The following is a 26543-nucleotide window of genomic DNA, read 5'->3' as shown; positions in this document are numbered from 1 at the left end:
CTCTGAGCCTGTTTCCACATCTGTAAAATGGGAATAATGAGATCCACCTCTTAAGGGTATTGTAAGGATGTGGTAAGGATTACACTAAAGCTCTTAGAGCGATCCTTGGCCCATAGTAAGTTTTCTCCAAGTGTTTGTGCTTGTTATTATTATTATCTTATATAAAGTAAGTCAGAGCAGAGGAGAGGATTGGAGCAGTGCAATTTAAAACGGATTTTAAGGAATTCCTTGGTGGTCTAGTGGTAGGAACTCTGTGCTCCCATTGCCAAGGGCCCGGGTTCCATCCCTGGTCAGGGAATTAAGATCCCACGTGCCATGCCGCATGGGCAAGAAAAAAAAAAAGTCACAATCTAAAATATATAAAGAAAAAAGGGGAAACTTTTCAAAAAAATTTCCTCCTATTGTTCTTTAAGGCTGTTTGGCCAAGAGGGGGCATGGGACTTCTCCAGAAAATACCCCAGGCCCACGGGGCCACGTGGGGTAGGCTGGCCTCCGAGGTGATGGCTGCCACCAGGGGGCGCTGGGGCAGCAGGAATTGTGGCCCTGTGCGAAGTTGCCCTTCCCTACCTGGTCTCCCCTCCAGGCCTTTGGCCGTGCTGTGCCCCGCCACCACCACCCCCACCCCGCCAAGGACAATTTTCCCCACCCATGGCTCATTCCGACTTAGGCCTCTGGTGTCAGCTTACTTCCTCCTTCCAGAAGATTCTCTTAATTCCCCCCAGGGTGGTCAAGGGTCCCCTTTGGGCCTCCACAGCCCCCTACACTTTATCACAGGCCTGATCTCCCCGTAACTCTGTCTCTGGCACTGGACAGTGAGCCCTGAGAGGACAGAATGGGGGTGTCTCAGGTCACCCAAGAGGGTGACTACTCAGTCATCCCTGTGCCCAAGGGCCTGCACACAGCAGGAGCTCAATAAATGTTGGTTGGCTAAATGGATGGAGAGATCCATGTCCTCTCCACTCACTGCCCAGTGAGCTCCATGGGGGCAGGGACCAGGTCTGTGTCCAGGGCACCCATCATGGTCTGCACACAGTAGGTGCTCACTAATTGTCTGTCAGAAGGATTCACTTTACTGAACAGTTATCGTGTGCCACGTCCTGTACTGGGCTCTGAAAATACTGCAGTGACCAAGACACGTGGGCCCCCAGCTCTCTCAGGGTGGGCAGGGTGTTGTGTAGAAGCCACAAATTAACAAGTAACAAAATGAACAGGAATATTTCCAAGAATTTAAAAAAATCTAGGGACTTCCCCGGCAGTCCAGTGGTTAAGACTCTGCACTTCCAGCGCAGGGGGCACCGGTTCGATCCCTGGTTGGGGAACTAAGATCCCACATGCTGTGCAGCACAGCCAAAAAATAAAATAAAATAAAAATAAAAGTAAAAAACAGAGGTCATAAATTAACAGGCTGGAGAGTCTCCGTATGGGCTAGAATCCAGCAGAGAGATGCCTGGCTCCTTCTCCTGCCCCAGAAGGCTACTTATAAGCTGTGTGACCTTGGATAAATGACATCACCCCTCCTGGCCTCAGTTTCCTCATCTGTAAATTGGGAACATTGTTTCTAGCTCCTGGGGCTGTTGAGAGGATTGAGTGTGTTCATCCAGCACGTAAAGCCCTCAGCCCACGGATTTCAAAATGGTCATCCTTTAACTATACCGGGGTTGGGGACTTCTCTGGTGGCACAGTGGTTAAGAAAGAATCCGCCTGCCAATGCAGGGGACATGGGTTTGAACCCTGGTCCGGGAAGATCCCACATGCCGCGGAGCAACTAAGCCCGTGAGCCACAACTACTGAACGCCTAGAGCCTATGCTCTGCAACAAGAGAAGCCACTGCAATGAGAAGCCCGCATACCACAACAAAGAGTAGCCCCTGCTCGCCGCAACTAGAGAAAGCCCACGCACAGCGACGAAGACCCAATGCAGCCACAAATTAAAAATAAATAAATAAATGAATTTATAAAAATAAATAAATGTACTGAGTTGACACAGGGACATGTAGGTACTGGAGTTCCAGACTGGAGGTCACTATGTCCATGGTACAGGTGAGAAAGATGAGGCCCAGAAAAGGGCTGTGACTTGCGACTCACAACATCTCAGGGATGAAATAGGGGCTCACATTCTGAATGGGCCCACTTCTCCCTCCTCTGCCTCCACTCGGTCCAGCCCCCATCCTCACTGGCCTGGACCAGTCCCCTCTGGGACCCCAACTTCCACCCTTGCTCCCCCGTCTGTCCTCCCCGAAGCAGCCAGCCAGAGGTCGCCCATGAACACCTGAGTCAGGCCCCGCCCCTCCTCTGCCCACAGCCCTCCAAGGTCCCACCTCCCTGGGGGTAAAAGCCCAAGTCCCCCCTGAGATCCACAAGGTCCTGCATGAACTGCTCCATCCCCTCCGGGTCCCGGGCTTCCCTGGTGGCGCAGTGGTTGAGAGTCCGCCTGCCAATGCAGGGGACACGGGTTCGTGTCCTGGTCCGGGAAGATCCCACATGCCGCGGAGAGGCTGGTCCCGTGAGCCATGGCCGCTGAGCCTGTGCGTCCGGAGCCTGTGCTCCGCAGCAGGAGAGGCCACAGCAGTGAGAGGCCCGCATAGCACACACACACACACAAAAAAAAAAGCCCAAGTCCCCCCTGAGATCCACAAGGTCCTGCATGAACTGCTCCATCCCCTCCGGGTCCTCACCTCCCTCTCTCCTCCTCACTCACTCTGCCTATCCTTGCTGTTCATGCAACAACGCAGGCAGGGTCCTGCCCCAGGGCCTTGCACTGCCTGTTTCCTCAGCCCAGAAGATCTAACCCTTCCTTCCCAAACTCTTCCTCCAGGTCTTGGCTCTAACGCCACCTCCTCAGAGAGGCCTTCCTGGCCATCTGGGCCAAAGTTCTTCCTCCTGAGGCACCCCCATCACCCTGCACGCCCAGTTTATTACTTCTGAAGTCTCCTCAGTTTCTGAAATTATCTTGCTTCCTCATTTGACGATTCATTCACCGCTCCCTTCCCTCCGCCTCTACCTGCGATTGAAAAGAGAGCAGGGGGGCTTCCCTGGTGGCGCAGTGGTTGAGAGCCCGCCTGCCGATGCAGGGGACGCGGGTTCGTGCCCCGGTCCGGGAAGATCCCACGTGCCGCGGAGCTGCTGGGCCCGTGAGCCATGGCCGCTGAGCCTGCGCGTCCAGAGCCTGTGCTCTGCAACGGGAGAGGCCACAACAGTGAGAGGCCCGCGTACCGGAAAAAAAAAAAAAAAAAAAAGAAAAGAGAGCAGGGGATGATTCACATCTGTCTTCGTGCCCACTGCACCCCAGTGTCTGGGACAATCCTGGCACACAGTAGGAGCTCAAAAAATATTGGTCAACTGCAAAAATGTCCTGTTAACTGCAGCTGACTCTAGCCTTAGTGATCCGAAACCGTCTGTTTGGGAAATCCCTGGTGTTCCAATGGTTGAGACGGCATTTTCACTGCCATGGCCTAAGTTCGTTCCCTGGTCGGGGAAATAAGATCCTGCAAGCCACGCCAGAGCAGCCAAAATGAAAAAAAAAAAAAAAAAACTGTCTGTTTCCACAGCCCCACCCGGAGAATCCAATCTCCCCAAGTTGCATGTCATGGCAAGGAAGCCGGAAGCAGACCTTCGACAAAATCTGAGTCAGCGACTAAAACAGTAAGGGGTGCGTGACAGTCTGGGTGACTCACACCAGGCCCGCCCTTTGGGGTGGCTGCTGGAGGACGAAAGGACATGCTAAGCCAGCGTTCAAATCATGCTGTTGGGCGAGCGGAGGCCTGCAGCTTCCCGGCTCACCTGGCCCACATACGCCCTTCCTGGGCTGGTCTTCATTCCCTCCCTTGGAAATCCGAGTACTTCCTTGCAATCTCCCCACTTCCGATCTGTGTGACTTTGGGGACTAGAATTCACCTCTCTCTGCCTCGGCCCATCTGTAAAATGGGGACCAGCAACAGAAGCTTCTACCGTCGGGGGGGGGTCATTTTTGAGGATTAAAATACGTTTAGATGGGACTTCCCTGGTGGTCCAGTGGTTAAGACTGTGCTTCCGCTGCAGGAGGTGTGGGTTCGATTCCCTGGTCGGGGAGATCCCTGGTCAGGGAGATTCCACACAGTGTAGTGAGTCCAAAAATTAAAATAAATTTTTTTTAAGGTTTGGATTTAAAGCCTCCAAGACGGATAAACGGTAAGTGCTCAACGAATAATTCTATTCTTACTCTCAAAAGGTCTGAGACCCTGAAAAAGATTAATCCCCTTCATACCGGGCACAAAGTTAATGAGCACGTACAGTGTTCCTGGTATTTCACTGTTATCGCACACGATCTGCTGATGACCTTGGAACAATGGCCTCATAAACCCATTTCTCAGATAAGAAAGCAGAGGCTCAGAGAGGTGAAGGCACTTGCTGAAGATTACACAGTGTGATCAGAGCCCAGCCTTGGTGGAAGCATCAAAGCAGACCCCTGCTTCCCCCCAAAAAGGGCTGCAACAGAAACAGCTAAATGTACTCACAACGTTTTTTCTCTCCACCTTCTTTGGCATTAGAGCAGACACTTGGGGCAAAGCACGTGACCCATCAGAAGACTACATTTCCCAGCTTCCCTTGCAGCCGGAGATGCACCACGCGACTACATCCTGACCAATGAAATGAAAGCAAACGTGCGCAACTTTTGGCTCCTGTCCCTTTTATGGCAATAGCAGCCACATTTTTATACTGACAAATGGCCAGGCAGAGGTCTCCCAGAGGACAATGGCGCTGTCAAAACATTCAATAAATATTTATTACAATTAAAACACCATACCCAGGAGCTTCCCTGGTGGCGCAGTGGTTAAGAGTCCGCCTGCCGATGCAGGGAACACAGGTTCGTGCCCCGGTCCGGGAGGATTCCACATGCCGCGGAGCGGCTGGGCCCGTGAGCCGTGGCCGCTGCGCCTGCGCATCCGGAGCGGCTGGGCCCGTGAGCCGTGGCCGCTGCGCCTGCGCGTCCGGAGCCTGTGCCCCGCAACGGGAGAGGCCACAGCAGTGAGGCCCGCGTACAGCAAAAAAAAAAAAAAAGAAAAAAAAAAAAAAAAAAAAAACAAGAGGGAGGGATTGACTGAGAATTTGTAAACACATCCAATTCTGGCTACCTTGAGGGCCAGAAAGGCATGGGGTCAATTTTCCCGGCAGTGTCCTGAAAGTAGCAAATGACCCCATGTTCCACTGACCCCTGGAGATGGGGAATCAAGGCCGAGGTCATCAGGTCCAGTTACTTGGTCATTCCGTTTCTGGCGTCTTGTCCTCGGGCGCCTGCGTCCCTCTCTGGTTCCACATGTGGTTGTTGAGTCCCAGTTGTACCATCTGTGCATGGTGTATGATGAGGGGCTGCAGCCCAGGGCTCTGAGAGTGCACGGGTGAAGTCTGTTGGAAGTCCGGGGGCTGAGGGAAGGCCTGGGGCTGCGGGAAAGCCACCGGGGGCTGCGGGAAGGCCGGTGGGGGCATGCCCGCCAGCCAAGGAGGCCAGGGCGGCGGCTGATGGCCCGGCCAGGTGGGAAAAGGTGGTGGTGGGGCTCCCAGGGGCCCCGGTCCCCCAAAGGGCACCTGAGGCGCAGAAGGCCGCTGAGTCCCAAATGGCATGTAGCTCCCGAAAGCTACCTGGAGCTTCTCCATCTGCGTCTGGTAGGACAGGTAGTTATGGAGGTAAGCCGAGTGAGCAGCACTCCACGCCGCCGCCTGCTGCCGCTCGCCCTCCAGGTGTTGGCTCTGCTCCTGCAGGGCCCGGACATCCTGTTCCTTCCTCCACTTGGCCTTGCGGGCCTGCAGCTTCTGGGACTTGAAGGTATTGGCCACCTTCCTGGCGAAGATCGGGGAGTGCTCATCCAGCCACACCAGGGCGGTGAGCAGGCTGGACGTGCTGGGGCTGAGCTGGGTCAGGGAACTCTCCAGGGGCAGGAAGGGGATCACGCAATCCTGCCACCCGTGCCGCGTGAGGCTGCTCATCAGAGACTGGTTCGCCTGGTGCTGGCTCAGCCGGCAGTCGAAGTTGGAGGTGAGCAGCAGGATGGTGAAGGCCGAGTGGTCTAAGGCGTCCTGCAGGCAGTGCAGCTCGCCGCGCCCTGGCACCTGGAAATCTTCGCAGAAGGTGGCGCCGTCGCTCACGCCCAGGGCCTCCAGCCTCTCGCGCACGCGCAGCGCGATGTGCTCGTCAGCGCCAGCGTGCAGCACCACAAAGTTATAGAATTTCTGCTCCTGCGACTCCCGCTCGGGAGGAGGGGGGCCCGGCTTCGAGACAGTAGGGTGAGCCTTAGGAGGGGTCGATGGAGACGAAAAGGGAGGGGGCCCCGGCTTCGAGACGGTAGGGTGAGCCTTCGGAGGGGTCGATGGAGACGAAAAGGGAGGGGACGCTTGGGGGGCCGATGGAGTCGGTGGACGTGGCTGAGCGACCAGGTAAGTGGTGTCTTCCTCTGAAAGTTGGACTGGCGTCTGATCCGCGACAGGGCAGGCGGTTCCGGAAGGCGAGGGGAGAGATTTGGGAGCTGCTGGCACATCCACGCACTCCACCGAGTAGTGAGTGCTGGTTTTCGGAGCTTCCGGGGGGTCGTGCAGGCTGGCGGGGCATGCATCTACGGCCACCTCGGGAAGCCTGGGGGCTGGGCCGTTTGGCCGCTCTGGGGGCCTGGCAGCCTCCACTGATGGGGGCCAGCTCATCTCCTCGGGCTCCTGGCAGCCCATAGGGGCAGGCTCGGGCACCGGGCTGGCCCGGGGCTTGTCACACAGCTTGCTGGGCCCGTGGGGGCTGTGGTGACTGCTGAGGAGGGCCACGGTGGGCGACTGGCTAATTTCCAAGTTGCTGGCCAGGGAGGCCGGGCTGCCGGTGGATCTCAGGGAATGCCCCGTGCTCCAGTCCGAAAGGTCCTTGATGGGCCGCGGATCGCTGCGGGTCCTGGAGGGTGATGCCGAGGACGGCAGGAGGCACCCCAGATCGGAGTGGAGAGTTTGGATGTCCCCCAGGTCGCTAAGGACATCCCATCCGCACCGGTCTCGTGCCTCTTCCTGAAGCTCCTCCAGCTGGGGGTCGTCCCTGGACCTGAAAGCACGGACGGCTGCACGGTAGGCCTCCTCCCGCATTGACGCTGGACACAGCCTCTCCTCGGCAAGAAGGTGGTACACCCTGGCAACGGCCCGGGACACGTCTGGGGGCTCCTCTGGGGCCTCAGTGCTGTCCACACCGGCCCACTGGTGGGCCACCAGCTTTGCCACAGCGTCCGCCTTCAGCGCCTCCAGGGAGATCCTGGCCTCGGTCTCCTGGCCCAGCTTTAGGAGCGCCATGGCGTGCAGGAGGTCCGCCCCCCGGCAGCCTGGCCGCAGGGTCTTAAGCTTGTGCTTAAGATACAAGAGCTTATCCTGGCCCGCTGCGCCTAGAATGTCAAAGGCGCCAGAAAGCGAGGGGCCTGTGCTGGCCATGGGCGCAGGTGGGTGTGGCCTCCGGCGGCGGGAGAAGCACTGGGTGATGGAGTCATGTTCCACACGCCGCCCCCCTGTGCTGCAGGCCCGGTGTCCCTACCTGCTCACGGGTACTAGGTCCCCTGGGGGCTGCAGAGCAGACCTGTGAAGCAGAAAGACATGGTTATCACCAGAAAGGGGACTCTGGGAGGTGGCCCAGACAAACCCCCCCACCGCCCCGCATGCCTTCAAAACCCACCAGACCTACCAGCAGACCTTGACCTCGAGCGAGACTTCTCACCTCCCCTACCTTCCCTCTCCTCCTCTGCAAGAGGACAGCAGAGGCACCTGTCTGGTGTCGCCCAGCGGGTAGCTGCTCCTATTTTCCCCGTTCACAGAGGAGGAAGGTGAGCCAGAGAAGTGAAGTCATTTGCCCCAAGTCACACAGCCGGTGATAGATCTGGGATTTGTTTGTTTGTTTGTTTCGTCCAAAAGGCATGCGGGATCTTAATTCCCTAACCAGGGATCAAACCTGCACCCCCTGCAGTGGAGGCATGGAGTCCGAACCACTGGACGGCCAGGGAATTCCCAGAGCTGGGATTCGAGCCCAAGCTGTCTGGCTCTAGAGGCTGAGGCTATATGCATAACTACAAGACTATACTGCCTATGAGGATGATAATAGGCCCACTTATGGGATTGTTTCAGGGAGCTGAGCTGCGTTAACGTATGGAAAGCTCTGAGCCCAACTACTGGAAGTCACACAGGAAGCGTCAGCCTCCTAGACAGCCCCCAGTGACCCCACATCCTGGCATTCAAGCCATGGGTGGTCCTTCCAATGTTGTCCAAGAGTTCTGTGAGATTGATAGAATATGGCAGAAGTGATAGGGTGTCACCCTACGGTCAACTAATCTATGACAAAGGAGGTAAAGACTATACAACGGAGAAAAGACAGTCTCTTCAATAAGTGGTGCTGGGAAAACTGGACAAGTCCATGTAAAAGAATGAAATTAGGGGACTTCCCTGGTGGTGCAGTGGTTAAGGATCTGCCTGCCGATGCAGGGGACACAGGTTCGAGCCCTGGTCCGGGAAGATCCCACATGCCGCGGAGCAGCTAAGCCCATGTGCCAAAACTACGGAGCCTGAGCTCTAGAGAGCCCATGAGCCACAACTACTGAGCCTGTGTGCCACAACTACTGAAGCCCACACGCCTGGAGCCCATGTTCCACAATAAGAGAAGCCACTGCAATGAGAAGCCTGCCCACTGCAATGAAGATTCAACCCAGCCAAAACTAACTAATGAAATTTTTAAAAACCCAATCCCTTAAAAAATAAAATGATATAAACTCAAAATGGATTAAAGACCTAAATGTAAGGCCACACACTATAAAACTCTTAGAGGAAAACACAGGCAGAACACTCTTTGACATAAATCACAGCAAGATCTTTTTCGACCCACCTCCTAGAGTAATGAGAACAAAACCAAAAATAAACAAATGGGACCTAATGAAACTCAAAAGCTTTTGCACAGCAAAGGAAACCATAAACAAAATGAAAAGGCAACCCACAGAATGGGAGAAAATATTTGCAAACGAAGCAACCCACAAGGGATTAATCCCCCAAATATACAAACAGCTCATGCAGCTCAATAACAAAAAAACCCCCAAACAATCCAATCAAAAAAATGGGCAGAAGATCTAAACAGAAATTTCTCCAAAGAAAACATACAGATGGCCAAAAAGCACATGAAAAGATGCTCAACATCACGAATTACTAGAGAAATGCAAATCAAAACTACAACGAAGTATCACCTCACACCAGTCAGAATGGCCATCATCAAAAAATCTACAAACAATAAATGCTGGAGAAGGTGTGGAGAAGAAGGGAACCCCTCCTACACTGTTGGTAGGAATGTAAATTGGTACAGCCACTACGGAGAACAGTACGGACGTTCCTTAAAAACTAAAAAGAGAGCTACCATATGATCCAGCAATTCCACTCCTAAGCATATACCTGGCGAAAACCATAATTTGAAAAGACACATGCACCCCAATATTCATTGCAGCACTGTTTACAATAGCCAGGACATGGAAGCAACCTAAATGTCCATCAACAGAGGAATGGCTAAAGATGTGGTACATATATATATAATGGACTATTACTCAGCCATAAAAAAAGAATGAAATAATGCCATCTGCAGCAACATGGATGGACCCAGAGATTGTCATACTGAGCAAAGTAAGTGAAACAGAGAAGGACAAAAGCATATCATATCACTTATACGTGGAATCTAAAAAAATGGTACAAATGAACTTACTTACAAAACAGAAATAGAGTTACAGATGTAGAAAACAAACCTGTGGTTATCAGGGGGGGAAAGGCGGGGAGGGATAAATTGGGAGACTGGGATTGACACATACACACTACTAGATATAAAATAGATAACTAATAAGGACCTACTGCATAGCACAGGGAGCTCTGCTCAATACTTTGTAATGACCTGTATCGGGAAAGAATCTTAAAAAGAGTGGATATGTGTATCTGTATAACTGATTCACTTTGCTGTACAGCAGAAACTAACACAATATTGTAAATCAACTCTACTCCAATAAAAATGTAAAAGAAAGAAAGAAAACACACGCAGAGAAAAGGTCTTTCCCTAGGACACAGAACAAAGACATGGAGAGTGTCCCAAACCCCCAAATTTAAATCGCCAGGTGCTCAATTTACATCACGTCCAGACTTGGACAAAGCATAGCCTCACGTCCAGTCCAGGGGGCCGAGAACACTTTCTCTGCCCCTCAGCTAGGTCGACTGCCTGCTCCCCGCCGGTGCCCACGTTGGGACCCACCCCACCCGCGAGCCAAGAACAGTGCATCTGCACCAGGGACAACTCTATCCCCCCAGAAGACACGTGGCAACATCTGGGGACATTTCTGTTGTCACGACTGCGTGGAAAAGTGCTCCTGGCATTGAGTGGGTGGGGCCCAGGAAGCAGCTCAACATCCCACAGTGCCCAGGACAGCCCTTCAAGAGAGTGACCCAGCCCCAGATGTTGCTAAGCGCTGACGCTGAGGATGCCTGGTCTAGAGGAAGAGCTGATTCATCCATCAACCCCCTTTGCTGATAAATCACAGACGTCACTGTATACATGACTCAGCTTTTTTTTTTTTTTTTTTTTTTTAATTCATTCTGAGCGGATGTCAAATGGCCCAGGACCAAGGTCGATGGTTCCAGAGCTGTGACGGGGATGTGACCGAGCAGAGTGGGCAGAGGAGAAGTGGCCGAGAAGCGTCAGAGAGAGAGGCGGTGCCGTGGGGGGGGGGGGGGGAGGGGCGGAGGGGCGGGGGGAGGAAGGAGGCAAGGAGATGAGCGGCTGTCTGGCTGTTTCGAAAATGAAAGTGGCCTGACATATTGAAATGCTGATAGGGACGGGGAAATAGCAGAGACCCCAAAATGAAGCTGACTTCCTAGTATGGGGGGACAAATGATCGGTGGATACATGAGTGAAATTCATGGTATATCACAGTATAAATGCCGCGGAGAAACAAGGAGGGAAGGAGAGTCATGAACGCCAAGAATGGGGTGGCGGGGTGCAGTTGTGAGGTTTTTTTGTTTTGTTTTGTTTATTTGGTTGTGCCGGGTCTTAGTTACGGCACGTGGGCTCCTCAGTTGTGGCACGCCAACTTCCAGTTGTGGCATGCATGCGGGATCTAGTTCCCTGACCAGGGATGGAACCCCAGGCCCCCTGCACTGGGAGTGTGGAGTCTGAGCCACTGTGCCACCAGGTAAGTCCCTGTGTGCAGTTTTAAACAACGTAGTTTAGGAAGGTCTTGATGAGAAGAGAGATTTCGACAGGACATAAACATGGGGAGAGAGTGGGGACATCTGAAGGAAGAGAGATCCAGGCAGAGGAAACAGCCCGTGCAAAGGCCCTGGGGCAGGACCATGCCTGGTGTGTTGGAGGAACAGCCAGGAGGCCCGTGTGTCTGGAGCAGAGGGAGCGAGGGGGAGAGAGGGAGGAGGGGAGGGCAGGGAGGGGACGGGGCAGGTTGTGCAGGAACTTGTGGGCCTAAGTAGGGGGAAACGGGGGCACTTGGGCTTTTACCTGAAAACCTAGAACCACCTTGACCTGTCTAAATGCCGTGGTCTTGCCTCACGTGTGTTGCCGAGAAGGAAAATGGGCTCAGTGGGGCCACATCTGCTAACTTTTCAAGAGGAGCCAGAAACGCAGATTTTCAGGAGTCTTCTCAGTTGTGTCAAGTTAGCAATCGATTCAAATATTTTAAAGAGACCTTGTGAGCTTAAAAGAAAAACAAAAAAAAGCAAGCCAGTGTGCCATACGCAGAGTAAAAACTCTGAACATATTTGTTGCAAATAATAAATAAAGGAAGTGTGTGAAGAGGCGAAAGTTATAAATACACAGCATTCATTCAAGAAGTAATTTTCCAGCATCTGCCATGTATTGGACACTGACTGTATCAGGACAGAAAGAAGAATAAAACAGGAATACTCTTCCCTCTAGGAGCTGACAGTCCTGTGGGTATATAAATTATATACAATATAATATTATTATATATGATATATGGCAAAAGCAAAGCAACAAAACAAATTCCATCCACTACAGTGAAGGTTGACATTTCCATGTTTCATTTCTAAAGTCAGTACTAAAGTTGTAACTATAAAAAGAAGGAAGATAATTATTGCTTAAGTGCTTCCTTAGTTCCTGAATTATTTTTCCATAAAGAAAGACTAAATATGAGCCATATATTACTGCAGAGAAGAGTTCCTTTTTTCTTTTCATAAACTTTTTTGCATCTTTCAAAAACATCAATATATGGCAACTTACGGCAACAAAGTGGGTATATGTATATATAATATACAACCTAGTATATCATATCTCTTAATTGCCCCACTGGCCTGCCTGTTATCCTTCAAACTTGCCAGGCACAGTCCTGCCTCAGGGCGTTTGCACTGGCTGCTCCTGCCTGGAACACCGTTTCCCCCATGTATCCCCACAGCTCACTCCCTACCTTCCTTCAAGTTTTTTGTCAAGCCTGCCCTGATGACACTGCACAACTTCCTAGGAAGGGGTCACAAAGTATGACCCATGGGCTGTTACAGTCAATAAAGTTTCCTTGGAACACAGACATGCTCACTCATTTACACAGGGTCCATGGCTGCTTTGAGGCTACAATGGCAGAGCTGAGTAGCTGCAACAGACACCATGTAGCCCATAAAGATGAAAATATTCACTCTCTGGTCCCTTCCAGAGAAAAGTTTGCCAACACCTGGGCTACGAAACAGGCATATGATTTTTTCCCCCCATTCCATAGAGGGGCGAACTTACATTGCACAGCTAACAACGGGCAGAACAGCCCTATGGCACCAATGTTTGGAACCCTAAGACCAGATGCCTGGCTCTCCTGCCCATATAATTATTATGGGGGATAACTGGCTGCTATTGGTTGAACTGGGTTCCCCCCTCACCAGGTTCAGATGTTAAAACCCTAACCCCCAGGACCTCAGGGTGTGATTACATTTGGAGATATGGTCTTTACAGAGGTCATCAAGTAAAAATGAGGTCATAAGGGGGGGGGGTCCTAGTCCAATAAGACTGGTGTCCTTATAAGAAGGGGAGACTAGGACACAGACACCCACAGAGGGAGGACCATGTGAGGACACAGGGAGAAGGCGGCCGTCTGCAAGCCAAGGAGAGAGGCCTCAGAAGGAACCAACCCTGCCGACACTTTGATCTTGGACTTCCAGCCTCCAGACTGTCAGGCAATAAATTTCCGGTTTTAAGCCCCCCAGCCTGTGGGATTTGTTACGGCAGCCCCAGCTCCATGTGGCTACTGAGTACTGGAAATGTGGCTACAGCTACTGGGGAGAAAGTAAATATTAAATTTTATTCATATTTAATTCATTAAAATGGAAAAACCGGGGCAGTGTAAAAAAAAAATGTTCCCTCATTAAACCCAACTTTGGGGACTTCCCTGGTGGCACAGTGGTTACGTCTCCATGCTCCCAATGCAGGTGGCCCAGGTTCGATCCCTGGTCAGGGAACTAGATCCCACATGCATGCCTCAACTAAGAGCCCACATGCCACAACTAAGGAGCCCGCCTTCCACAACTAAGACCCGGAGCAACCAAATAAATAAATAAATAGATATTTTGAAAAATAATTAGGGCTTCCCTGGTGGCGCAGTGGTTGAGAATCCGCCTGCCGATGCAGGGGACGTGGGTTCGTGCCCCGGTCCGAGAAGATCCCACATGCCGCGGAGCGGCTGGGCCCGTGAGCCATGGCCGCTGAGCCTGCTGTGCTCCAGAGCCTGTGCTCCACAATAGGAGAGGCCACAGCAGTGAGAGGCCCGAGTACCGCTAAATAATAAATAAATAAATAAAAATAATTATCAAGGCTTTACCGTGTGTAAAATACAATGCATTTATATAATTGTATGTATTAAAAAATAAATTCTGTAAGTACTATTATCTCCTCTTTAAAAAATAAAACCCACCTTTGTTTTGGTAGGATCAGATTTCACCTAAACTGTGAAAAATGTAGCATCTGAATTGAGATCTGAAAAAATGCACACCAGATCTTGAAGAATTAGTACGAGAAAAGGTATGTAAAGGCCACAGCTGGACTGGAAGCCAGGCTGCCTGGCCCTAGAACCCACTGAGCCTGTGGTCTCCAAAGTGTATTGCCAGAGATTCCAGCTTACATGGACCTGGTTATATGGCCTGAGAAACAGACTTATCTAGTTTTAATTGAAACAGCCCCTGAAATGAGCTCATGGCCAGACTACTTCTGGAAGAAAGTGGAGGACAGACATTGTTGCCATAATGCAGGCACAAGTGAGCAGTAAGAGAAAGGCAAAGTGGGGCTTCCCTGGTGGCGCAGCTGTTCAGAATCCGCCTGCCAATTAAGGGGACACAGGTTCGAGCCCTGGTCTGGGAAGATCCCACATGCCGTGGAGCAACTAAGCCCGTGCGCCACAACTACTGAGCCTGCGCTCTAGAGGCCATGAGCCTAGAGCCCGTGCTCCACAACAAGAGGAGCCACCACAGTGAGAAGCCCGTGCACCGCAACCAAGAGTAGCCCCCGCTCGCCACAACTAGAGAAAGCCCGCGCAGCAACGAAGACCCAGCGCAGCCAAACAATAAATAATAAAAATAAAATAAATTAATTTTTTTTAAAAAAGAGAAAGGCAAAAGTGTATAGTTTCTCCTATCTCTGATGTGAGCTTGCTGTCGGCAACAAAATGGGATAAAAACGATGACGATTAGGTAGCACCACAAGTTAGACAAAACTTACTGAAATATCAAAACTCCTTGAAGTATCAGATATCTGCCTCTACAGCAATGACCCTCGGATCAACTGTTCTTTCCACCTCTCAGTGGCTCCTGGGAACAGGTGCGTATATAGTAACTTAAAAAGAAAAAAATCAGGGGCTTCCCCCTGGTGGCGCAGTGGTTGAGAGTCCGCCTGCCGATGCAGGGGACGCGGGTTCGTGCCCCGGTCCGGGAAGATCCCACATGCCGCGGAGCGGCTGGGCCCGTGAGCCATGGCCGCTGAGCCTGCGCGTCCGGAGAAAATCACTGGGAACTCTACTCAGTACTCTGCAATGACCTATATGGGAATAGAATCTTAAAAAGAGTGGATGTATGTATATGTGTAACTGATTCACTTTGCTGTACAGCAGAAACTAACACAACATTGTAAAGCAACTCTACTCCAATAAAAATTAATTTTAAAAAAAAGATGGATGGACCTAGAGACTGTCATACAGAGTGAGGTAAGTCAGAGAGACAAAGACACATGTATATTAACACAAATATGTGGAATCTAGAAAAATGGTACAGATGAGCCTATCTGCAAAGCAGAAATAGAGACACAGATGTAGAGAATAAACGTATGGACACCAAGGAGGGCAGGGCAGGTGGGATAAATTGGGAGATTGGGACTGACGTATATACACTACTATGTATAAAATAGGTAACTAAGGGGACTTCCCTGGTGGTCCAGTGGTTAAGACTCCATGCTCCCAGTGCAGGGGGCCCGGGTTCGATCCCTGGTCGGGGAACTAAGATCCCGCATGCCACGTGTCGCAGCCAAAAAAAAAACAAAGTATAAAAAAAAATACGTAACTAATGAGAACCTACTGTATAGCACAGGGAACTCTACTCAATGCTCTGTGGTGACCTAAATGGGAAGGAAATCCAAAAAGGAGGGGATATATGTATACGTAGAGCTGATTCGCTTTGCTGCACAGCAGAAAGTAACACAACATTGTAAAGCAACTATACCCCAATAAAAAAAAAAAAGAGAGAGAGAGAAAATCAATCACGCGGTGACATGCACCCTCCAATTTTTTCTTTTTTTTTTTTTTTTCAGTACGTGGGCCTCTCACTGCTGCGGCCTCTCCCGTTGCGGAGCACAGGCTCCGGACGCGCAGGCTCAGCGGCCATGGCTCACGGGCCCAGCCGCTCCGCGGCACGTGGGATCTTCCCGGACCGGGGCACGAACCCGCGTCCCCTGCATCGGCAGGCGGACTCTCAACCACTGCGCCACCAGGGAAGCCCGCACCTTCCAATTTTTAACGAATAAAGGGCACAGCTGATAAAGTGTGAAGGACAGGGCATGAACGGGGCCAGACATTAAGTTCTGCATCCCGCACTGTTTACTCTGACAATTCAAGTTCAGTACTTAGGATCTGTGTCCTATTCTGAATTCAGGTTCTAAGTCAGTAAAATGTTAAAAGGAAGAAACGTTCTCCAACTCCCGCAACTACACCACGGGCAGCAGTGTGAGAAGAAAATTGGAATTAGCAGCCAACACTGAACAGAGGAGGTGCTGTGTGAAACTCTGGTGTTCTGGGTTCTCTTGGAATCCAGACGGTCAGCAAGAACAGAGTGCCAGCTGCCCTTGTCCTGCCCTTGGCCACAGCCTGCCCCCTTTATGGGACACCCACTCGAAATGAGTCAGCTCCAGGGCAAGAGAGAGCAGCGCTTGGGATTCAAATCTCAGCCGTATGGCTTCCAGGCTGTGACCTTGGACAGGCCACAGGCACACTGGTGCCTCAGTCTCCTCCTCTGTGGACTGGGTACAAGGATGAGCTCTTCCTGCGAGGACTGCCACAGGTCGAATGAGTTAATCCGTGGAGGAATGGTACAGAGCAGTGCCTGGCACACCCTCGGTGCTCTGTGAGCCTTAGGGTACCTGACGGCTGTCTGCCCCCAGCAGCACCCGAGCTGGAGGCCCCCGCAGCAGAGGCTCAGGGCTGGGCTTGTGGAAAAGCTCACAGCCAGACTCAGAATCAGCCAAGCAGGGACTCCCCTGGTGGTTCAGTGGATAAGACTCTACGCTCCCGGGGACTTCCCGGGTGGCTCAGTGGTTAAGAATCCACCTGCCGATGCAGGGGACACGGGTTTGAGCCCTGGTCTGGGAAGAACCCACATACCGCAGAGCAACTAAGCCTGTGTACCTAGAGCCCGTGCTCTGCAACAAGAGAAGCCACCGCAATAAGAAACCTGCGCACTGCAACAGAGTAGCCCCCACTCACCGCAACTAGAGAAAGCCTGCGGGCAGCAATGAAGACCCAACGCAGCCAAAAACAAACAAACAAACAAACAAACAAATAAATAAATACACTCCTAATGCAGGGGGCCCGGGTTTGATCTCTGGTCAGGGAACTAGATCCATGTGCCGTAACTAAAGATCCTGAGTGCTGCAGCTGAGACCCAGCACAGCCACGTAAATAAATATTAAAAGAGAAAAAGAATCAGCCAGGCAGGCCCTCCCCTGCCTGCACTCCTGGCAAATTACCTAAAGTCACACCGTGTTTCTGATCCGTCTCCCCGCCCGCCAGCCTGAGCCCCGACGCAGCGCCCCCTCCCCAGACACTGTGCCCTGGCATGTCCCCCGTCCACTCCATCTGCCCTGCCCAGCGGCCACCCCAACCTTCCAGAAACCTGGCTTTCATTCTGCGCACCTTCCACAGCCTCCAGGGCAAAGTCCACTCTGCACCTGACCGTGGGTGCCGGGGACGGCGGGGTGGGGGAGCACCCACCAGAGTGAGGGACCCCGCTCTGCCACCTGCCAGCTGGTGGAGCCTGTTTTCTCAGCCTCAGTTTCCTCGTGTGTAAAACGAGCAGGAGAGTGGCCCTCGTCCTGAGCGAGAGTTCAGAATAACAACATAAGAAACCGTACAAATCAGAAATAAATACTGGCAGAATTTCTTTTTTCTCTTCTTTTTTATTTGTTCACCAAGTCTGGAATCTGCCTACCCCCTCCTCTCCTGTCTACACTCTTGGGCAATCTCTTCATGCACAGAGGGAATATTAATTGAGCACCTACTGTGTGCCAAGAGCTATTGTAGGTGCTGCTGAGCACCTACTGTGTGCCAAGAGCTATTGTAGGTGCTGCTGCAGACCCCCCGCCCTCTTGAAGCTCACAGTCTAGTTGGGGGAGACCCGGGATGAATGAGAAAGTAGTTCATTGCAGAGAACGCAAAGAGCTATCAAGAAAATGAGCCAGGGTGGGGGAGGAAGGCAAGGACTGTGGAAAAGGCTGCCAAGAACTGGAGATCAAGGGAGACCTCTGGGAGGACGTGACACATGGGAGCTGAGACCTGAAGGAGGTGAGGAAGCAACTCAGGTGCAGATCTGGGGGAAGAGCGTTTCAGGCAGTGGGCACAGCACGTGCAAAGGTCCTGGGGTGGGACTGGACCTGATGTGTTGGCGGAACAGCGAGGAGGCCCACGTGTCTGGAGCAGAGTGAGGGAGGGGGAGAGAGGGAGGAGGGGAGGGCAGGGAGGGGACAGGGCAGGTCGGGCAGGGCCTTGTGAGACAGAGGAGGGAGCCCTGGAGAGCTGCATGCGGAGCTGGGAAGGGACCTAACTCAGGTGCTCACAGGTGCCCTCTGGCTACTTCAGCGAGGATTTGGGGGTGGGGTGGTGAGGGCAGGAGAGAGGGTGGGGAGGGGACATGGGTGGATAGTTACATAAATAAATAAGTATACCTTATAAATAAATACTTATTGGCTGAATAAATCAGTGAGTGGACAGAGCAGTGCCTGGCACACAGTAGGCACCCAATAAATGTTTTCTGCTTGAATCCCCCCACCCCAAGAAGACAGCCTAATCGGCTCCTACCAGGACTGGCACATAGTAGGGGCACACTTCACTCCTTTTGGCTAATTAAGAAATGTTCCAGAGGACTTCCCTGGTGGTCAAGTGGCTAAGACTCCACGCTCCCAACCCAGGGGCCCAGGTTTCATCCCTGGTCAGGGAACTAGATCCCACATGCATGCCACAACTAACAGTTCTCATGCCACAACTAAAGATCCCGCACGCTGCAACGAAGATCCCACGTGCTGCAACTAACACCCGGGGCAGCCAAATAAATATTTTTAAAAAACTAAGTGTTTACCGAGCACCTACTATGTGCCGGGCACTGTGCAAAGCAAAGGACAACGCTGCGAGTTAAGACTATTTTGACTGCCTGTTTACCAGTAGAAAAGGGAGGCACAGAAAGGTAGAGTGACTTGCCTGGGATCACACAGGTAGAAAGTAAAGGGGTGGTAATTTAAACCAGGCAGCGTGGCTGCGGGGCCCCTGCCTTTATTCACTGAGCACCTACTACGTGCAGTACCCCTCCCATGCCTGGATCTGAGGAATCCTCGAGCCTGGCCAAGGTACTGGATAGCTGCCCTCTGCATTTGGCACACGTTACTGTGACAGGTCACACTTTTGCTCCCTGTGGCTCCATGAGGACACGATTTGGCCCCTACTGTGTGCCCAGTGTACTGAACGGTGTCTCCTGGCACACAGCAGGTGCTCCATAAATGTTTGTTGAAGAATGAATGAATGGCCCTTATTCGGAGGAGGACACAGAGGCCCAGGCAGGTTCTGGAGCCTGGGGCACCGACCAACCCTCCCCCAAACTCTGGAACCCAGACCTCAGCCTGCCTGGGTCACACTGTGGTGTCCCCTCCCCCAAACCCAGGTACCGTGAAGAAGTCCTGGGCCCAGCCGAGTGGTGCCAGCGGCCTGGCCAGACTTGGATCGGCTCCTGGGCAGGAACCAACCAACCCCGTTCCCCACGGGAAGGGGTGGGGAGCGGGGGTTTGAAGATTCCCCGAGACCCATCTCAGCTGACGGATGGGACCCGCTGAGGGAAGCGCGCTCCCCCAGTGGGAGGGGGGGGGGTCACGGAAGCCCCGGGATAAAGTGGGCATTCGGGGCCCTGGAGGAGCGGGGGGGAGCGGCAGGGGTGGGTGGCGATCACCGGGCAGGAAGAACGGGGGCTGGGGCAGAGAGAGCGCCCAGTTTGGGGAAGAAATCAGAAACGCGGAGGAGGAAAGCAGTATTGGGAGGTAGTACGTCCTGTTGGGGAGGATTCGGGGTGTTGGGGAAGATTTGGGCGGGTGGGGAGGACTTGGACCAGGGAGGGGAGTTGGAGCATTGGGGGGCGGGGGGCCCTGAACAAGCGGCGCAAGGACGTCCAAAGCTCCCAGCGCGGGGCGGCTGGCTTCGAACCCTGGCGAGGGGCGTAGGCAGCCGGGCCCCCTGCAGGCCTGCGGGGGTCCCCTGCCCCTCCCCAGCCGGCCCTCGCCCCTTCCTCACCTACCAGGGATCGCGGGGGCGGCTGGCCGCGCCGCTCGTGTCCTCGGGGCTGGGGCTGGTGGCCGGACGGCCTGGCGGCGGCGCCGGCAGATGGCAGAGCGCGGAGGGCGCGCTAGTGGCTCCAGGCGCAAGGCCTCCGACCGCCCCTTCCGCGTCCGGAGGGGAGGGAGGAGGGGGCTGAGATCACGCTTTCCCAGCGGGACCGGGAAAGTCCCTGAGACGCCCCGAGCGACGCCCTCTGTCCCCGCCACTTAGGGGACGTTTGGGCACCTCCGGGGCGCCCGGGCGCTGGGGACCACAGGCCTCGTGAGCCCACCGTCTGGTGAGAAAGAACCACAGTGTTTAAATTAGTTCACCTCGATTAGTAATTCATGTTTTCCAGGACACCGAACAGAGGGGATAATTGGGGGCGACGGGGGTGGGAACATGGCCACCCTGGAGGGATTTGGGGACGCCCACGTGGCTGGCAAAGGGACAGAAAGATGGCATATACCCCTTTGGCCGAGCAGTGCAGCTTGCGGGATCTTAGTTCCCCCACCAGGGATTGAACCTGGGCCCTCCGCAATGTAAGCGCAGAGTCCTAACCACTGGACCGCGAGGGAATTCCCAAGATGGCATATCTTATTATTATTTTTTTAAATTAAATTAAATTAAATTTATTTATTTTGCGGTACGCGGGCCTCTCACTGCTGTGGCCTCTCTCATTGCAGAGCACAGGCTCCGGACGCGCAGGCCCAGTGGCCATGGCTCACGGGCCCAGCTGCTCCGCGGCACGTGGGATCTTCCTGGACCGGGGCACGAACCCGTGTCCCCTGCATCGGCAGGCAGACTCTCAACCACTGCGCCACCAGGGAAGCCCATAGATGGCGTATCTTGAAGCTGCAAACATGACATTTTAAAATTCACAGGGAGCAGAGCTAACTAAAGCCTGTAACTAAAAAATAAATATATATATAAAATAAAATTCACAGGGGTCCTGAACCCAGGGCTTATATATCTATTGGGCATAGTTAAATCACGGTACTCAGAGCTCGTCATACTTCTGGGACCCACGAAAATGTTTTCATTTCTCTTAAAATCAGAAAGGAAAGAAAAAAAAGAAAGTGAATATAATCCAGCCTGAATTCTATGTGTCTTTGTACCAACAGTTGTAAAATGTAATTTAATTTTTTTTTTTTTAGTGTAGGAAGAGGCCCACAAAAGCCATAAATAATATACCTTTGGTTGGGCGCCTTTGTCACCCGGAACCTCTTGTCAAAATACCATTTGCTATAGAAAACAAATTTCTGGTTACCAAAGGGGAAAGGGGGTGGGGGAAGGGATAAATTAGGAGTCTGGGATTAACAGATACACACTACTATATATAAAATAGATAACCAGGTCTTCCCTGGTGGTCCAGTTGCTAAGACTCCGTACTCCCAATGCAGGGGACCCCGGTTCGATCCCTGGTCTGGGAATTAGATCCCACATGCTGCAACGAAAGATCCCGCACGCGGTGACAAAGATCCCGTGTGCCGCAACTAAGATCTGGAGCGGCAAAATAAATAAATATTTTTAAAAATAATAAAATAGATAACCAACAAGGTCCTACTGTATCGCACAGGGAACTATATTCAATATCCTGTAATAACCTGTAACGGAAAAGAATCTGAAAAAAAAATATATATATATATATATAAAACTGAATCCGTTTGCTGTACACCTGAAACTAACATGACATTGTAAATCAACGATACTTCAATTAAAAAAAAATATACCATTTGTTAGAAGCATCAAGCCCAATGTAGGAGGTTACAGGGAAGTCCATTATGTTGAAATATACTTATTAAAAATTTCTTTTGGGGGGAATTTGTAATGAAATGGGGAAAATATATCTCTCTTAAGAACTTAATTTGGTAGTTTTGTTCTGGTGAGATAACAAGAGTCTTATAAGTAAAAAAAGAAATTTATTTAACAACAACTTAGTGATCCATCCTTGGATGAATGGGGTCCACCCACACAGTGGAATATTATCCGATGTTAAAAAGGAAGGAAATTCTGACACAGGCTACAACGTGAATAAACCTTGAAGGCATTGTGCTCAGTGAGATAAGCCAGAGAGGGAGAGACAAACCGAGATTCCACTCACAGGAGGTCCCTAGGGAGGTCAGATTCACAGAAACAGAAAGTAGGTGGTGGGTGCCACCAGTTCCGAGGAGGGAGACAGTGTTTCCTGGGGACAGAGTTTCAGTTGGGGAAGATGAGAAAGCTCTGGAGACGGATGGTGGGGATGGTTGCACAACAATGTGAATGTGTTTAGTGCCACTGAGCTGTGCCCCTAAAAATGGTTAAAAGGTGGTACTTCCCTGGTGGTCCAGTGGTTAAGACTCCCACTTCCACCACAGGGGATGTGGGTTCAATTGCTGGTCGGGGAGCTAAGATCCCATATGCCACACCGTGCAGTCAAAACCAAAAAAAAAAAAAAAAAAAAGTTAAAAGGTAAATTTCATGTTTAGTATATTTTACCACCACAAAAAATTGTTTTCAAATACTTGCAAGACAGTCACTTCAAAAAGACTTTTGAGGGCTTCCCTGGTGGCGCAGTGGTTGAGAGTCTGCCTGCCGATGCAGGGAACGCGGGTTCGTGCCCCGGTCCGGGAAGATCCCACATGCCGTGGAGCGGCTGGGCCCGTGAGCCATGGCCGCTGAGCCTGCGCGTCCGGAGCCTGTGCTCTGCAATGGGAGAGGCCACAGCGGTGAGAGGCCCGCGTACCGAAAAAAAAAAAAGACTTTTGAAATAGAGCTTTACCGAAACAAACAGGCTTAGGGTTCTACCTCTGTGTGTATCACCACATTAACTAACAAAACCCAATCCCCACAGTGATTTTTCAGTAATAATGAGGGTCAGCTGTATTTTGAGCCACCTGTAGCACTTTGATCTGATATGGAAATGCCTGTGGTTTTCTACCAGAAACAAAGCCACAAGTCCTTCACTCATAATTGAGGAAATGGCAAATATCAGTTAGAGTCAGTGCAAATGAAGATGTGAGGGTTTTTTCCCATCGGTTCATTGGACACCCTGAATTTTACCATCAGCTCTCCCAAACGGTGCATGGATTCCAGGCCAAAGTTCACTGAAAGGTTCTTGGGAGGGAAATACAAATGGTAGTTATCAGGATGCTAAGTCCCCCACCCCCGCCCTGTCCCCCCAACTCAATGCCTCACTTGGTGCCTGTTGCCTGTGAGGGAGAAATTTTCTTGACCGCCTACTGTGTGCCAAGCATGTCTAGGTTCTGGGGATACATCGGGGTGGGGGTGGGGGAAGAAGTGGTCCCTGCCTTTAGGGCCTCCTGAGCTGGAGGCGGAGCAGGCATGAAACCCATCTTCCCATATGCCTCTCCACCCCACACCCATCACCAATTTTTGGAGCATCCATTAGGTAGGTGCCTGTTCCCAGGCCAAACACATCTTGGTGGTCATCTGATCCATGTCTTTTATCTGTTTATTTATTTTTTGGTTGCACTCTGTGGCATGTGGGATCTTTAGTTCCCGGACCCGGGATGGAACCCGTGCCCCCTGCAGTGGAATTGTGGAGTCTTAACCACGGGACTGCCAGGAAAATCCTTATCCATGTCTTAAAACAAGGGTTCCTGGTAGCTTGGACCGTGCCCATTTTATAGGTGAGAAAACTGAGGCTCAGAGACGGTAACACAGCTGCAACATCCGAGGTTTCCACGGGAAGCCATGGGCTGCAGATGGATAAATTTGACCACCTGCAGACAGATGTCGTTGTGCACCTCCCTTCATTTAAAGAAAAAAGAAGGTCCTGGTTGAGGTCCACAATCCTACTCCCACTTGGGGGCCCATTCGTTCCATTTTCTGCTTTTGCACACATGTTTACACGCGTCCATGAATGTGGTATTTAGTAGCCTTTGGTCTGGCTTTGCTTTTTATTCAAATTGGCCAGAAGTCAGCAAACTTTTTTCTGTAAAGGACCAGCTAGTAAAATATTGTCGGTCTTAGGCACCATGGTGTCTTTATTACAACTACCTATGCTGCCGCTGTAGCCCCAAAGCAGTCACAGGTGATACCTCAGTAAATGGGTGTCCGCTGTGTGTCAATAAAACTTTATTTACAAAACCAGGTGGCAGGGACTTCCCTCGTGGCGCAGCGGTTAAGAATCCACCCGCCAATGCAGGTTGGATCCCTAGGGATCCCACAAGCTGTGGAACAACTTCGCTGGTGCGCCACACACAACTACCGATGCCCGCGCGCCTAGAGCCCGTGCTCCGAAGCGAGAGACGCCACCGCGATGAGAAACCCGCGCACCGCAACGAAGAGCAGCCCCTGCTCCAGAGAAAGCTGGCGCACAGCAACCAAGACCCCAGGCAGCCAAAAAAACACAACAACAACAACCAGGCCTCAGGCCAGACAGTGGCCGTGGTTTGCTGCTTTGCTGACCCTGGATATAGATGGTACGAATTCTTAGCTTTATTCTGTTGAAGATGTCTCCAACATTTTTCCAAGCCAATATATGTAGCCCGACCTTGTTCTTTTTTTTTTTCTTTTTTTGGCTGTGCCACGCGGCTTGCGGGATCCTAGTTCCCTGACCAGGGATCGAACCCGTGCCCCCTGCAGTGGAAGCACGGAGTCCTAACCACTGGACCTCCAGGGAAGTCCCCTAACCTTGTTCTTTTTAAGTGTATTATGGTCTCACCATAATACACTTGCCATATCACATTTTGTTGAGTCCCCTGTCATTGGACATGCTGGTTCCTGCCACTCTTCCTCCCAGGCAGGCATTAACACCTTATAAGTTGGTGGTTATGAACAGTGCGGGGATGGGGTGAGGGGGAGGGTAGTCTGAGTGCTGGGTTCAAATCCTTCTGACACTTGCCGTGAGGTGGGGCCACAGGGGGGCCCGCTGAACCCTGCCTCAGCTTCCCTCTCTTGTAACACAGCGATCATTACAGCACCTGCCTCTTGGGGTTGATAAAAAGGATTAGGTGATGGGACATCCCTGGCGGTGCAGTGGTTAAGACTCTGTGTTTCCATTGCAGGGGGCACAGGTTCCATCCCTGGTCCGGGAACTAAGATCCTGCATGCCTTGGGCCAAAAAAAAAAAAAAAAAAAAGGATTATGTGACTCCGTTGACAGGGTTTCTCTAGGGTGGCTGCAGAGAAGGGGAACTTCTAGGACTTTTCAGATGTAGAGTACATTCTCACTCTTACTAAACACCGCCAGATTTTGTCCAAAAGTGTCCCTGTTTGCACTCCCCCTGGAAGTGGACAAAAGGGCTCATTTCCCCCACCACCGCCTCATGCTACTTTCTCTGTCTTAATTTGTGTTGACATGTAATTCATAGGCACCAAAGTCTATAAAGCTTAAAGGGACAGGCAGCTCAGTGCTTTTTTTGGGTATGTACACACTCCCTGTAGCCAACTCCCTGACTGAGATACAGAGGTCATTTCCATCCCCTAGAAGTCCCCAAGGGCCCCTTTTCCGTCCCTACCCACCGGGCAACCACCCTTCTGGTTTCTCATCATAGTTTAGGTTTTTATTTTTTTTATTAATTGAATTATTTATTTTTGCTGCGTTGGGCTCCGTTGCTGTGCGCAGGCTTTCTCTAGTTGCGACGAGTAGGGGCTACTCTCTGTTGCGTCGCAGTGCAAGGGGTTCTCGTTGTGGTGGCTTCTCTTGTTGCGGAGCACGGGCTCTAGGCCAGGGGGCTTCAGTAGTTGCGGCGCATGGGCTTATTGCTCCGCGGCATGTGGGATCTTCCTGGACCAGGGCTTGAACCCGTGTCCCCTGCCCCATTGGCAGGCAGATTCTTAACCACTACGCCACCAGGGAAGTCCCGTAGTTTAGGGTTTTTTTGGTCATAGTTTAGTTTTGATTTTGAAACTTCATCCAAAGAGAATCAGCGTGTGGATGTGTTTGTGTCTGCCTCCTCTCACTCAACATCATGCTTGTGAGTTTCAGCCACATTATTGTGAATATCAGTAATTCACCCTTGTTCACATCTTCTATGGACTGGGAGAAATATTTAAGTCTAAGCAGTAAGATGTAACAGGAAGAAGTCCAGTACAGTGGTCTCAAAACAGGTTGGCAAGCTATTCCTATAAAGGGTTAGATAGTAAATATTTTCAGCTTTGCGGGATACAGGAGGTCTCTGTTGTGTATCTTTGTTTGCTTTAAAACCCTCTTAGCGGGCTTCCCTGGTGGCGCAGTGGTTGAGAATTGGCCTGCTGATGCGGGGGACGCGGGTTCGTGCCCCGGTCCGGGAAGATCCCACGTGCCGCGGAGCGGCTGGGCCCGTGAGCCATGGCCGCTGAGCCTGCGCGTCCGGAGCCTGTGCTCCGCAGCGGGAGAGGCCACAACAGTGAGAGGCCCGCGTACCACACACACACATACACACACACAAAACAAAACAAACAAACAAAAAACCAAGCATATAATCCTCTTATCTTGTGAGCCATGCCAACAAACAAACAGATAACTCTTTGGGTACTTTTGGCCCTCAGGCTATAGTTTG

The 26543-nt window shown here is 51.7% G+C and overlaps 1 protein-coding gene and 1 non-coding gene across 6 annotated transcripts; both read right to left on the bottom strand.

Moving 5' to 3' along the window:
- Positions 1-4742: 4742 nt before the first annotated feature.
- Positions 4743-20184, bottom strand: TICAM1 (TIR domain containing adaptor molecule 1). 5 transcript variants are annotated; one of them, XM_067033027.1, is made up of 3 exons: positions 20030-20184; positions 17396-17574; positions 4743-7566 (listed from the first exon to the last, which is right to left on the bottom strand). In XM_067033027.1, the coding sequence occupies exon 3, from the start codon at positions 7422-7424 to the stop codon at positions 5238-5240; it is 2187 nt and encodes a 728-aa protein (XP_066889128.1). In that variant the 5' UTR covers positions 7425-7566; positions 17396-17574; positions 20030-20184; the 3' UTR covers positions 4743-5237. The 5 variants fall into 5 exon arrangements, with proteins under 5 accessions (XP_066889128.1, XP_066889126.1, XP_066889129.1 ...); XM_067033025.1 differs by having other exon boundaries at positions 20034-20184; XM_067033028.1 differs by lacking the exon at positions 17396-17574.
- A 374-nt stretch (positions 20185-20558) lies between these two features.
- TRNAV-UAC (transfer RNA valine (anticodon UAC)) lies at positions 20559-20631 on the bottom strand. The gene has a single exon. It is a non-coding gene; the product is annotated as a tRNA-Val (tRNA).
- Between the last annotated feature and the right edge of the window lie 5912 nt (positions 20632-26543).

The sequence above is a fragment of the Kogia breviceps genome, chromosome 4 (genome assembly GCF_026419965.1).
Source record: "Kogia breviceps isolate mKogBre1 chromosome 4, mKogBre1 haplotype 1, whole genome shotgun sequence".
NCBI classification, from domain to species: domain Eukaryota; kingdom Metazoa; phylum Chordata; class Mammalia; order Artiodactyla; family Physeteridae; genus Kogia; species Kogia breviceps.
The sequence above is the reverse complement of the archived record's forward strand: the minus strand, read 5'-3'. Positions and strand labels throughout refer to the sequence as shown.